Here is a 12,425-nt window from a genome sequence, read left to right as displayed (position 1 = left end):
CAGAGATATGATTACTATAATACTTTGCTAGATGTCATCAATCATTGCAGGGCCAATTTGGCTTTCTAAATATGGATACTCCCCAAAGTTCCGTCCTGGGCTCTTTTCTCTTCCTTTCCTACACACATACTCAATCTCATCAAATTCCATGGTTAAATGATCTAGGTATCTGGTTCACAAATTTTCCTTTTGCCCTGCATGACTGATAATGACCATAGACCACAGGGGAATCTGGATTGAAGGGGAAGATCAGTTTAGTTTATACATTTGGCATTTGAGGTGACAGAAGAATAATCAGAAAAAGATGTTCAGCAGGCATCTGTAGACATAGGTCTGAAATTTAGGAGAGCAGGTAAAATCTAGAGGATAATTAAGCATCTTGTTAAATGATAATGTTAACACTACATGTCATTTAAGGCTGAAACTTGAACTAAGGACAAAATCCTGAGATAGCTTGATGGTACAGTGAATAGAACACTGGAACTGCAGTAAGGTAAACCTGAGTTCAAATTCTGCTTCACACATTTACCAGCTGAGTGATCCTGGTTAAAGGTCACTTAACCTCTACCTAAGTTTCTTCCTTTGTAAAATGGGGCCAATAATAGCATCTATCTCTCCAGGTTATTGTGGGGATCAAATAGATAATATTTGTAAAGTTCTTTGCAAACATTAAAGCATTATCTATTTAATGATGGCCATTGCTATTAATATTATTATCAGGAGAATACTGATATTAAAAGATGAGTTTTTATGTCAAGGAGCTGCCTAGGATTACAGAAAAGCCCTGCGTAATTTCACAAATGCAATCTAGCCCACACTTTTCCTCTTTTTAAATTCTGGGGCAAGCTCCATATCCATCTGCAGTATGTGTCCTAGAGAAATACACACACATATAAATACATGTATATATTTATATACATATAGCTGTAAAATATGTACTTACATACACACACATATATGTATATATATATATATAAATGTGCTTCCTATTCAGTTGCCTGTCATAATTTGTGCACTATGTATCTGTCATTTATATAATTTTGTTAATTGTGTAAGTTATTAAGCAAGTTTCTTTGGGGTGACTTTGGGGTGAAGTCTCATTAAGGAGGCCCTGTAGTATCATTTACAAAAGAAACCATAGATAGGTTTCTACCATTTATAAAGAATCCTTCTGGGGTGGCCAGGTGGTGCAGTGAGTAAGAGCGCCGGCCCCAGCATCAGGAGACCTGGGATCGGTTCCCGCCTTCAGATACTTGGCTCCCACACAAAAAATAACTGGCCCTGTAACCTTGAGCAAGTTACTTAACCCCAATTGCTTTAAAAAAAAAAAAAAGAATCCTTCTTCCATTTTGGCTACAAAGGACAACCTCAGTGGCCTCAGCAAACACTTCAACAACAAATTTTCCTTATCTGTAGTGTTTATCAGCATCTCTGTATGATCTTGACCTAAGCATGGGAGGAGTGTTGAAAAATAATCTTTAAGGTAGTTTGGGAGGAGGAGAACTAGTAGTAGGGAGGAATCAGGAAAGGATTCATGCATAAAATGGTGCTTGAGTTCATCTCAAAGGAAGAGAAAGCCTCTATGAGGTGGAGGGAAGGAGGGAAGGTGTTCCAGGCATATGAGATGGATGGGGACAGAGGCACAAAGATGAAAGACAGAATGTCTTGTGTGAGGAAAAGAGAAATTGCTAATGTGACTAGATCATAAAGTGCAGGTTGGGTAGGAACGTCCAACAAGGCTAGGAAGATGAGTTGGTGCCAGGTTGTATGTAAATATAATTTATATTTTGTCCTAGAGGCAATAGGAACCCACTGGGGGTGTTTGAGTACGAGAGCCACATGGTCAGATCCACCTGCAGTGAAAATTACTTTGGCAGCCATGTATGGGACAGACTAGAATGATGACAGGTAAGACAAGGAGACCAATTAGAAGGCTGTTGCAATAATCCAGGCAAGATGTGACAAAGATCTAAATTAAGGTGGTAACTGGGGTCAGATATGAGAGATATGAAGGTAGAAATGGTAAGATTTAGCGACTGATTGGAGATGCAGAGTGAGGGAGTGAGGAGCACAGGATAATGCAGAGATTTCAAACATGGAAGACTGGAGGATGGTGATGCTATCAATGGAAATAGGGAAGTCTGGAAGACAGGAGTATTTGTGGGGGGAAGATAACGAGCTTCGTTTTAGATACATTGAGTACAAGATATGTACAAGTACAAGACATCTGGTTTGAAATGTCCAACAGATCACCGGTGATATGGAACTGAAGTGAATGGAGCTAGGTATATCAATCTGGATATGGTCATCTACAAAGAGATGAGATCTTTAGATCTCATTACCAAGAGACATAGTATTGAGGGACCAGAGAAGAGGGTTCAAGGCAGAACGTTGGGGAAATTCCACAATTAGGGGCCATCCTGTGGATGATAAGCCAGCAAAGGAGACTGGGAAGCAGACAGACAGGAGGTAAACCTGGAGAGAGGAGTGTCAAGAAATCCCAGAGAAGAGAAGAGTATTGACAAGGAAAGGGTAGTCACCAATGTCAAATGCAGCAGATAGGTTAAGAAGGATTTGGACTGCAAAAAGACACTTGGCAATTAAGGGATCACTAACTTTGGAAAGAGCAGTTTCAATTGAGTGATGAGGTCAAAAGCCTGAATGGCAAAGAGTTGAGAAGTGAATGGAGAGGAGCAAATGGAATCAGTGAGTGAAGACAACTTTTCCCCAAGGAATTTAGCTAAGTGAACCTGTGAATTATCTTGAGCTGATTTGACTGGCTAGTTCCCCTGCCCAGCTTTATGCAGACTCATTGTCCTCTTCACTACTTTTTATTTTTCTCTTCTGTAAGATGATACTGCTTGGAATCTTCTGGCATCTTCCTCTGTGATGTTTATAATTAAGCTTGTCTTCTACATTAGCATTGACTTTGTTTTCCATGTCTCCTCACCTTGCAAGTAGATAGATTCTGGGGTGGGGGAATCTTTCTCCTGCTTCTTTAAGGACCATGTCACATTGTTTAAACTTCTTGAGGAAATAACTATAATCAAGGTCAAAGTCTTTACTTTCATCTTTTTTTTTTTTTAAGCATCAACAGTTTGTTTAAATATGATCTGCTCTAATTGCCAGGGATATTATCTCTTCTTTATCTTTTCACCTCTGTTATAACTGGTGATAGTATGACTAACATAGACAGTTGATTCAGAAATGACTTCCATGTTAGTAACCAGTGGTTTCCTGTCTGTTCAAATAATCAGTTTCCTTTTTGTGTGTGTGATACTGTTTGTTGCTCATGACGTCTAGTGCCTTCTGATTTGCTTCCGGGAAAAAAGCATCCATGAAATATATGTGAGATTTCTGAGTATGCTACTGGGCTTTGGTCTCTTGTTTTTTAATCCTCAACAATAACTTCCAACATTTTACTCTTAGACTTTGGAAAAAGCCAAAGAAAGAATTTTGCTGGTTCATGTTTAGAGAAGCAGAAGATGAAGATTTAGTGAAAGACTGAGAGGGATGTGTTACCTACATAGGAGAACAATGAGAGCACAATGTCATGGAAGCCAAGGGAAAAGATATCATTGTGGATGAAAACTGGGAAAAATAAAACACAAAACAATGACCCACCAACACGCATTTGGTGATAAAATCAGTGACTATGGAGAAAGATGTTTTGATGGTAATGAAAGTTTAAGTGGAAATTGTTAAGGAATGAGTGGGTGAAGGCAGAGAATGTAGATAAAGTATTCTATAAACTTGGGGTGGAGAGGAAAAATTACAATCCCTTGGAGAATCAGGGCCAAGGGACAGTGAGGGGAGAACTGGGCATAGGAAGAATGGCACTGGTAGAGAGGGATGGACTGAATATAAATGAAGTAAAGATGCTTCATTGGTGGAGCAACATCCTAGAACCAATGGATTACACTACATAGCATGAAATTTCACCATGATCTTGAAGTATTTGTTACTAATGACTTAGGAATGTGTGATGTAATCTTTGGAAGAGAAAGAGGATTCACATAATCTAACAAAAATATATCCAGGAAAATATCCTAGGTACTCTGTTAGTGAAGTTTTACAGTGGAATTTATTTTTCAATTTTTATTTTATTTTTTGCTTTTTTGTAAATTGTAAGGCAGCCTTTCATTCATGATATCACCACTCTCATCCTATATTTCTAAATCACGGTGTGAATTGAACTATACATGCTGTATCTTGTTAATGAAAATGGTAATAGTATACTTCATTATCACAATATAGGCCTGCTAGAAAATCTTAGCCACTAATGTGTTTTCTCACCTACTTTTCTCAACTATAATTAACTGTATAAGGACTGCCAATATATGGTAAAAATCTTGCAATGTCTGCATCCTTGCAGTTAATATTAAAGACTGAGTTTTCTTGTGTCTTTTAATAGTACTATTCTAAAACAGGCCAAGTATACAAAGTCACGACTGCAAAAGTAAATAAAATGATCATTGGCCCCACACAGTGATATGTACACAAAGGTCTTCCCGGGCTCTGAGGAGCTATTTGTTATGAGTTTGGTTTCTGACCCTTATGTGAATGACCTACACTATGTTATGCCATAAATTCTTGCACTTGATTAAAAGGACCTTTTTTCCAGTGGGTTCTAAAACAACAATCCTCCATGCCACCCATGTAAGATACATTCATGAAGAAGTAATCCTAACTAAAGGTTGTGGCAAAATCAGTCTGATAGATACAGAGAGAGAGAAAGCATTTATTAAGTACTAATTATGAGACAGGCAGTGTGCCAGGTGTAAGCAATCAGGACAGTCTCTATCCTCAAGGAGCTTACAGAAGACAATATATCTCAAGGGCAGAGTCCAGAGTGTTGTGAGCATCAAATGAGATGGAATTTGTAAAGTGCTTTGCACAGTTTCTGGCACATAGTAGGTACTTAATAAAGCTTGTTTCCTTCCTTTCACTCTCTCGAAAGCAGTGAAGTAAATAAAACTCATACATCCAAAATACGGAGAAATTTCAGAGAAGAAGAGATTTCTCAGAAAGGGAAGGAACAAAACCAGCATTTGTTAAACACCTATGCAGCAGGCACTGTGCCAAATGCTTTATAAATATCTTGTCATTTGATTCTCATAACAACCCTGGAAGGTAGATGCTATTATGATCCCCATTTTATAATTGAAGAAACTGAGGCAGAGAGAGGCTAAATTTGAACTCAAGTCTTCCTGACTCAAGCACAGGGTTCTATCCACTGTACCATCTAGTTGCCTCAGAAGAACTACAACTTTGTCTAGATACATAACAAATGTAATCCTTATTAATGCCTTTATAATATCATTGTAAATAGCTAAGTAAATGAACCATCTCTATGCATCATCACATTGTGATGATTAGGATATTAAGATCTGAGTAAATATAAATTAATTCTCCCTTCCAAAGAAAGAATAAAATACAGACTATCAAGTTCAATATACATAATATTCATTTAAAAGTATGTAGTTAATAATACCATTAAGATTTTGATTGGATTTCTTGACATTAACTTAAAAAAAATTAAAAGGGAATTTAAATGGCTCATGATCTCAAGTCAGTAACATAGCCAGCACAGACTTAAATTTAGAAATATGATTTCAAATAAACAATAATATTGAAAAGGTATTCCTTTCTTACTCATTCACAAAGAACTAGATGGAACTAGAATTTGCTTTCACTGCTGAAATGGGTAGTCAACAACAAGGAAACCCAACACCCTCCATTATGCATTTGTGGTGAAAGACACCGTAGGAGATGGCTAAGAGTTCGAATTTTGGACTTGGGTCTAGGAGGTGAAAGTTAGTTGTTGTTTTTTAATTGCTTAAGAAATTATGCTTGGTTCAAACTTATCATCTATAGACATATTTCTAGCAGCCTCAAATCTAGAGAAAAATTGGAAAGAATACCACCAAACTAAAAAGTCTAAAAAATGAATAATCAGGCAAAATGGAACATAAGACAATTTAACACAAAGTGATCAGTTAATTATTGTGCAAAATTTTTTTAAAAATCTGTAAAGTCCCAACTATTATTTACTTATTGGAGTAAATATAGTATCCACCTAGGCTAGGACACTGTTTGTGTCATGGTCCCCTTGGGCAGTCCGGTGAAGCCAATATGGAGACTCCTCTCAAGAACGATGTTATTAAATGCTTATAATAATACATACGGGATTATAGAGAAAACAAATTATATTGAAATATGGTTACCAAAATATTAAAAAACTAATTTATAGACTGCAGGTTAATTAAAAAAAAACTAATTTATAGACTAACCTCACGGAAGGCATGCCCTTTGAGGGCAGAGGTTATCTCCCATTTTGCCTATTGATCCCCAGTACAAACACAATGGCTTATACCAAGTAGATGCTGACCAAATCTCTGTTGAGTTTAATTAAAATGCTTTGTTACTTCCCTTTTTTGAATAATGTAATGGGTTACATAAAGATAAGGCAACATGCCTTAATGCACTGATACTCACCTGCATATTTCACTTCTAAATCTGCAAGTGCCTGCAAACTATTCTCATATGTCACTTTCTCAATATCAAGCATTCCAACAGTGTCATACACCTGCTTGGTTTGTTGTATGAGCTCCTCAGTTCTTGCTTTAATTTGTTCTGGTGACAGATCCCACTTCAAAAAGTTTTTTTTGGTTGCTGAGGATGAAGATCTCAATTGAAGAGGGGACATAATTTCTCTTCCTAAAGTCATTCTCAAGAAAATCTTGGAACCACCAGCTCTGAAAAAGATTGAGGAAAGAGTTTTAATTAGATCACAGAATCATAAGAGCTGGCACAGATGAGGAAACTAAGTCCAAGAGTAGTTAAATAATTTGTTCAAGCTCAAACAAAGAGCTAGAGTTGGGATTTAAATCCAGGACCTCTGACTCTAGTCCTTTTTCCATACCATGTTTGTTGGTACCATCTTTATTGTTCAAATATCTAAAGTAATAATGCTGTCACTAGCTGAATTAAGAAATAAAACAGATATAAAAGAACACAATATTTTAGATGTAAAGGAGCAATGACTGAAATTTTTAAAAAATTGAACTAAACAAACACCAAATAAGATAAGTATTTCCTTTAGGAAGAATAGAAAAACAAAATCCTTCTATCAATATGCAGTCAAGCAAAACAAATCCCCACTTGGCCAAGTATAACAATGTATGTCTCCTTCTACACCTTGAGTTCATCATCTCTCCTGTCAGAAGGTGAGTAGCATGTTTCATCATAGGTTCTCTGGCCACTGCAACAATAAGAGTTCTCAAAGTCTTTCTTAGTTGTCTTTTTCTTTAAGTTCATTTTTAACATCAATACCCTTCCAACAATGCTCTATGCTCTTTGAAACATTGAATGACACAGTCACTGAAGAACCAAAATTGCAGTTCACACAAAGGGTGATGGAGAAATGCATGTGGGTAAAAATATGAATGACCAATAAAGACATGCATGTGAAAAATAGTGTAAAAGATAACATCAAAGAAATGAATGACAGGAAAAGGAGGGGCATGGCTTACAGAGCAATGGTAAAGGCTAATGGATCATTTTTGTTTTTCCCTGGTGCCCATGTATCGTCAAGAGACCTAGAGGAAGGCCTCCAATGAAATGAATGGATCTCCAGTGGTTGACTTATGGGAAGCCATGAACAGCCAAGAGCAGGATTAAAAAGTGAAGTTCAGTAATGCATGTGCCATTGTAGGGGAGGAATGGGGTACAACAGTTACATTGCTGAGACCCCAGATACTCTGGAATTTTAAAGGATATGTCTCTCTTCTACTAACTCAATCAAGTGCTAATCTAATATGTATGTTTGGGAAACTGAACTAATTAGAGCCCATAAATGTAAAGCCAAGCACAAGCATCTTTCCAAATTACTGCTGCTTTGAACAGCTTCAAGGTTCTGATTATATAGTATAGTGAACTCTATATTTATTCAGTAATAAACTAAGACAAAACATTCACAGAAATCAAAGTACAGCATTCACAATGTTATGACATAACTTTTCACTAAAATAGCCACATAGTTTTAAACAAAGTACATTCATTTAGTAAGTCCTTAATTCAATCATCCTTAAGGAGGCTTATCTCCTTAATGGACACAAAGTACAAAGGTCAAAGTTCTCCACTTCCAGGTCACATTGTCTTAATCTCTCAGTCAAAAGAAGTCATCTTTCTTCTTGATTGTAGATTAGTTTCCAATCACCCTTAATTCAATCATCCTGAAAAGGTACAGGATACAGAGTACAGAGTTCTCCACCCCTAGGGCACAGTAAATCATCATCTTCTTAGTTTGCATTAAATACCCAAGGAGAGGTTTTTTCATCTTGACTCAAGGCTGGCTCTCAGCTTCCATGGTTCCTCTTCCATAGTCCCAGCTCCTATCTGAATCCATCCAACTTTCACCCGGGTTCAAAGGCAGGCAGCTTCCAACTCCTTGATCAACTCCTTGTCCAGTTCCTGTTCCATGTTGAAGCTCACAGTATGCAGCTCACCTCAAGTACTTCACAGTTTCTGTTCCTGGAAAGGCAAAGCTTAACGAAGCCACAATAACATTCATTCACATTACCAGCATCATCATAATTCACTTTCTGCCTGTGAAATCAACATAGACCCAACAACAAGGTTTGAGGAATCAACACAAATCATTAGTATAGTCCCAGGACCTCTGAAAATGTCTGTAAGATGCTTCTCCAGGATTTATGTAAACATACAACAAGAAAATCCTCTTCTGAACCAGCAGTAAGGTCCCAGGGCTTCTGTAACAACAGCAACATCCTTTGTCAGCAGATGAATCTAACAAAGTAATATCAAAACAGACAGACAAAGTACCGGTACCATAGCCATGCTTCCGCCCAGTTCTCTCTTCTCATTTTTCAGTTCTTCTCAGTTCTCTTCTCAGTTCTCAGTTCTCAGTTTTCCATTCTGCCACTACAAGTTCTATTCTCCATTCTGTTCTCAAATCATAGCAGTTCTCAGAAGTTCTCAGGATCCTAGGAGTTCTCTCTCTCTCTCAATAATTCTGGCTCTCTAGGTTGGGCTTTTCCTTATATATGGTATTAGCTCCTCCCTGTTCTGGTCCTTCCTGTTATATCATCAACTTCCTCCCACTGTGGGATTCACAAGTTCTGGATCTTAATACTTGATACAATCATAAACTGAAACAAGTTGCTAAGTACCTGTTTGATTGCCAATACAAGGGGCAGGGAAGATCTTCAAATCCCCATTACCATTATAGTCATTATGTGCTTATACGATGTGCTATGACAGATATAGTACCTTTACATGGGCTTTGGAACTTACACAGGTATTCCAGCTGACAGCTGTTTCCTGTCTGCTTACCAAAAAGTCCTATTCAACTGGTTCCTGAGCTGAAACTAGGAATGCAATAAAAAAAAATTCCCATGGGGTCAAACTGTTCTCTCTTTACCTCCTTCCCTGGGTTTGAGTAAGGAGGCAATAACTGTTGCAAACTACTGGATGGTGAGAGCACCAGGAGTCTACTCTTCCATTTATTTTTTTTTTGAAGGGGGAAGGCAGGGCAATAGGGATTAAGCGACTTGCCCAAAGTCACATGGCTAGTAAGTATGATCAAGTGTCTGAGGCTGGATTTGAACTCAGGTCCTCCTGACGCCAGGGCTGGTGATCTATTCACTGTGCCACTTAGCTGCCCCCCTACTCTTCCATTTAGATCAACAAAGAATTATGTGCAAATGGCCCCGCTTCTGTCCTTGTTCTATTCTTCCCTGCCTTGGGTGAAAGAGTATTAGAAACATAAAGGCTAGGGTATGTCTTTGTGCCAGATTCTGTGCCAGAGTTTACTGGCTGTCAAGTCCAGGGAGGAGGGAGCAAAGTTGACTCAGCAAAGTAATAGATTAATGACAGCTAAGAGAAAGCAACTCATTCACTGACTATGCCATATTTGGCAATAAATCAGGCAAGGCACATTTTTTAAAAAGTAACTGCTTTAAGTTTGAACCCACTTTCCCCAGGGACTAAAGTAGTTTAGAGGGTGTGCTGCATCTAGGTGTGATGTATTTATACTTTGGTTCTTGTTTTAATCTTCTCAGTCTTTGTAAAAGTTAATTGATGTTAATTGGTTAAATGGTACTGGGTCACTAGATCAATCATTGATATAACTGATGATTGATATTAAGGAATAACACATTGAAATGGATGCTCAATTCTATAGTATTAGAGCCCCCCCCCCCCACTCTTCACGGATACCCCTAGAATCCTAAGGGAAGATTTAGCTACCCTTGCTCTGGGAACTTGACCTGCTCATGGGAAAAAGGGAAAGGGGAAGAAAAAAATAATCATCTAGAAAGCACCAATTACATTCTAGGCTCAGTGTTAAGTGTTTACAGGGTAAGTCCAGAGCCTTGCTGCATGTACATATGTGAATTCTAATATAAAACCTTTGTTTTAATTAAATAGACGAAGGTTTTCTTTTCAAGTTGAGCAGCTATTCAACACAACTACCAATTACCAACATTCTATGGAAACCAACAATAGGCACTTTACATTTTAAGGCAAGAAAAGAAACTGACAGCAGTTATCTGACAAACAGCAGCAGCAAAAGGGAAATGTAAATTAGAAATGCAAATTTAAACAGATGATTTGTTAATTCTGATTGAAGTTCAGCTGTACTTAGGCAACATTTCACACCAGGAGGACAAGTTTTACTGCCTAGGCTTACTTTTCCCAGGACAGCCTCCATCTGTGGTAATTTCATTCCTGCCATGTATGCCATTTTGATTATGATACACACATGTGATTTTTATTTAGCTATCCTGATGAAGAAATGATTACTTCCACCTTGACTACACAGACAGACCAATCACTGCCTTATTCCTGAATTTATTACCTTGATATACAGACAGCAGTGCCTTTCTGGATTCATTCATGAGTTTTGTAAGGGTCAGCACAGGAGAAAAGGAATAAGACAAAAAGCACTTTTCATCTGAGCTACTAGTTTTTTGTTTTTTTTTAAGCAATCGGGGTTAAGTAACTTGCTCAAGGTTACACGGCCAGTTATTTCTGGTGTGGTGCTAAGTATCTGAGCCCGGATTTGATCCCCAGGTCATCCCGACACTGGAGCCGGTGCTCTTACTCGCTGAGCCACCTGGCTGCCCCTAAGCAATTGGGGTTAAGTAACTTGCTCAAGGTTACACGGCCAGGTGTTTCTGGGTGGGTGCTAAGCGTCTGAGCCCGGGATTCGATCTCCAGGTCGTCCTGACACTGGAGCCGGTGCTCTTACTCGCTGTGCTACCTGGCCACCCCTGAGCTACTAGTTTTAGAAAACAAAACAAAACTCCAAAGGGCAAAGAAAATTCTTTTCCCTCTTAACAAAAACTTTTTTTTCCTTTTTTGGAGGGTTTTATTTTTTTCCCCTGATTCCATCTTTTCTCATTTTCTTGTGGTAAAAGCCTCAGCTTACCCCTGTAGGGGATAATCCTTCCACTTACAAAATGAACTGAAGGAAAAAAAGGAATACTGTGAAGCTTCTATTTAAAACACTTCTACCTGCTTATCTCTCTTGTCTCAAGTTTATTCCTTTGGCACTTTACTTTGCCCTAACTTCCTCCCCTCTTTTCTTTCTGTTTATTTTTAAAATCTTGCCCATACTGTGGATCCCTGGACACTTCTTTCCCTCAATTTTTGTGCCCTAACAGCACCTGTGTTAGGATACATAGGGCATTTAAAGCCAGGAAAGCAGCTGTGCTTACTGCCCTTGGGAATAGGGCTAAGACAGTGCATCACTCCTCAACTTCCTCCAATTGCAAAGCCTAATTACTACATGCTACACATAGAGGACAGGTGTGACCCTCTCAGTTGCTAAGAGATACATGGATGATTTGAAAACAAGGGTTCTGGTAAAAGAAGTAATTTCCAAAGTTACAAAAAACCCTGGATTTTTTTCTCTCTTAAAAATTATTAGGCTCTACTAACAGTTCATTTCTTCCTTGACATTTTTAACTGTTTCCACTGTCTAAACCATTTCCAGATACACATCTATTTCTAACCCTGAAATAAGGCAGAATCTTCACCAAAATTCATGGGAAAGAATAGTGATGAGTGGTGTCTCCTGCACTGCAAAGGATAAATGAAGAGCTTATAAAGCAGAGAGTGGGCAGCTAGGTGGCAAGCAGATAAAGCACTGGGCCTGGAGTCAGGAAGACAGTACCTGTGTGACCCTGGGCAAGTCACTTAAATCCTGTTTGCCTCAGTTTCCTCATTTGTAAAATGAGTTTGGAGAAGAAAATGGCAAACCACTCTAGTATGTTTGCCAAGAAAACCCCAAATGGAGTCACAAAGAGTCAGACATGACTGAAAAAAATGACTCAACAATAAAGCAGAGACAAGCTGTTTTAAGTTTTAGCTGATGAAGATGCTGAAGGAGCATTTCA

At 38.3% G+C, this 12,425-nt stretch overlaps 1 protein-coding gene across 2 annotated transcripts in view; it reads right to left on the bottom strand.

Annotated features, from left to right (window-relative positions):
* Window positions 1–12,425, bottom strand: part of NLN (neurolysin) — a 147,364-nt gene that overhangs the window by 95,370 nt on the left and 39,569 nt on the right. For both annotated transcript variants that reach the window (XM_069096413.1, XM_069096414.1), the window contains exon 2: window positions 6,499–6,758. In XM_069096413.1, the coding sequence (XP_068952514.1) occupies window positions 6,499–6,758 (260 nt within the window). The remainder of the gene's footprint in view (window positions 1–6,498; window positions 6,759–12,425) is intronic.

Source organism: Petaurus breviceps, unplaced genomic scaffold, assembly GCF_028583685.1.
Source record: "Petaurus breviceps papuanus isolate PSGF00001 unplaced genomic scaffold, PetGlider_PUasm1.0 229, whole genome shotgun sequence".
NCBI lineage: Eukaryota > Metazoa > Chordata > Mammalia > Diprotodontia > Petauridae > Petaurus > Petaurus breviceps.
The sequence above is the reverse complement of the archived record's forward strand: the minus strand, read 5'-3'. Positions and strand labels throughout refer to the sequence as shown.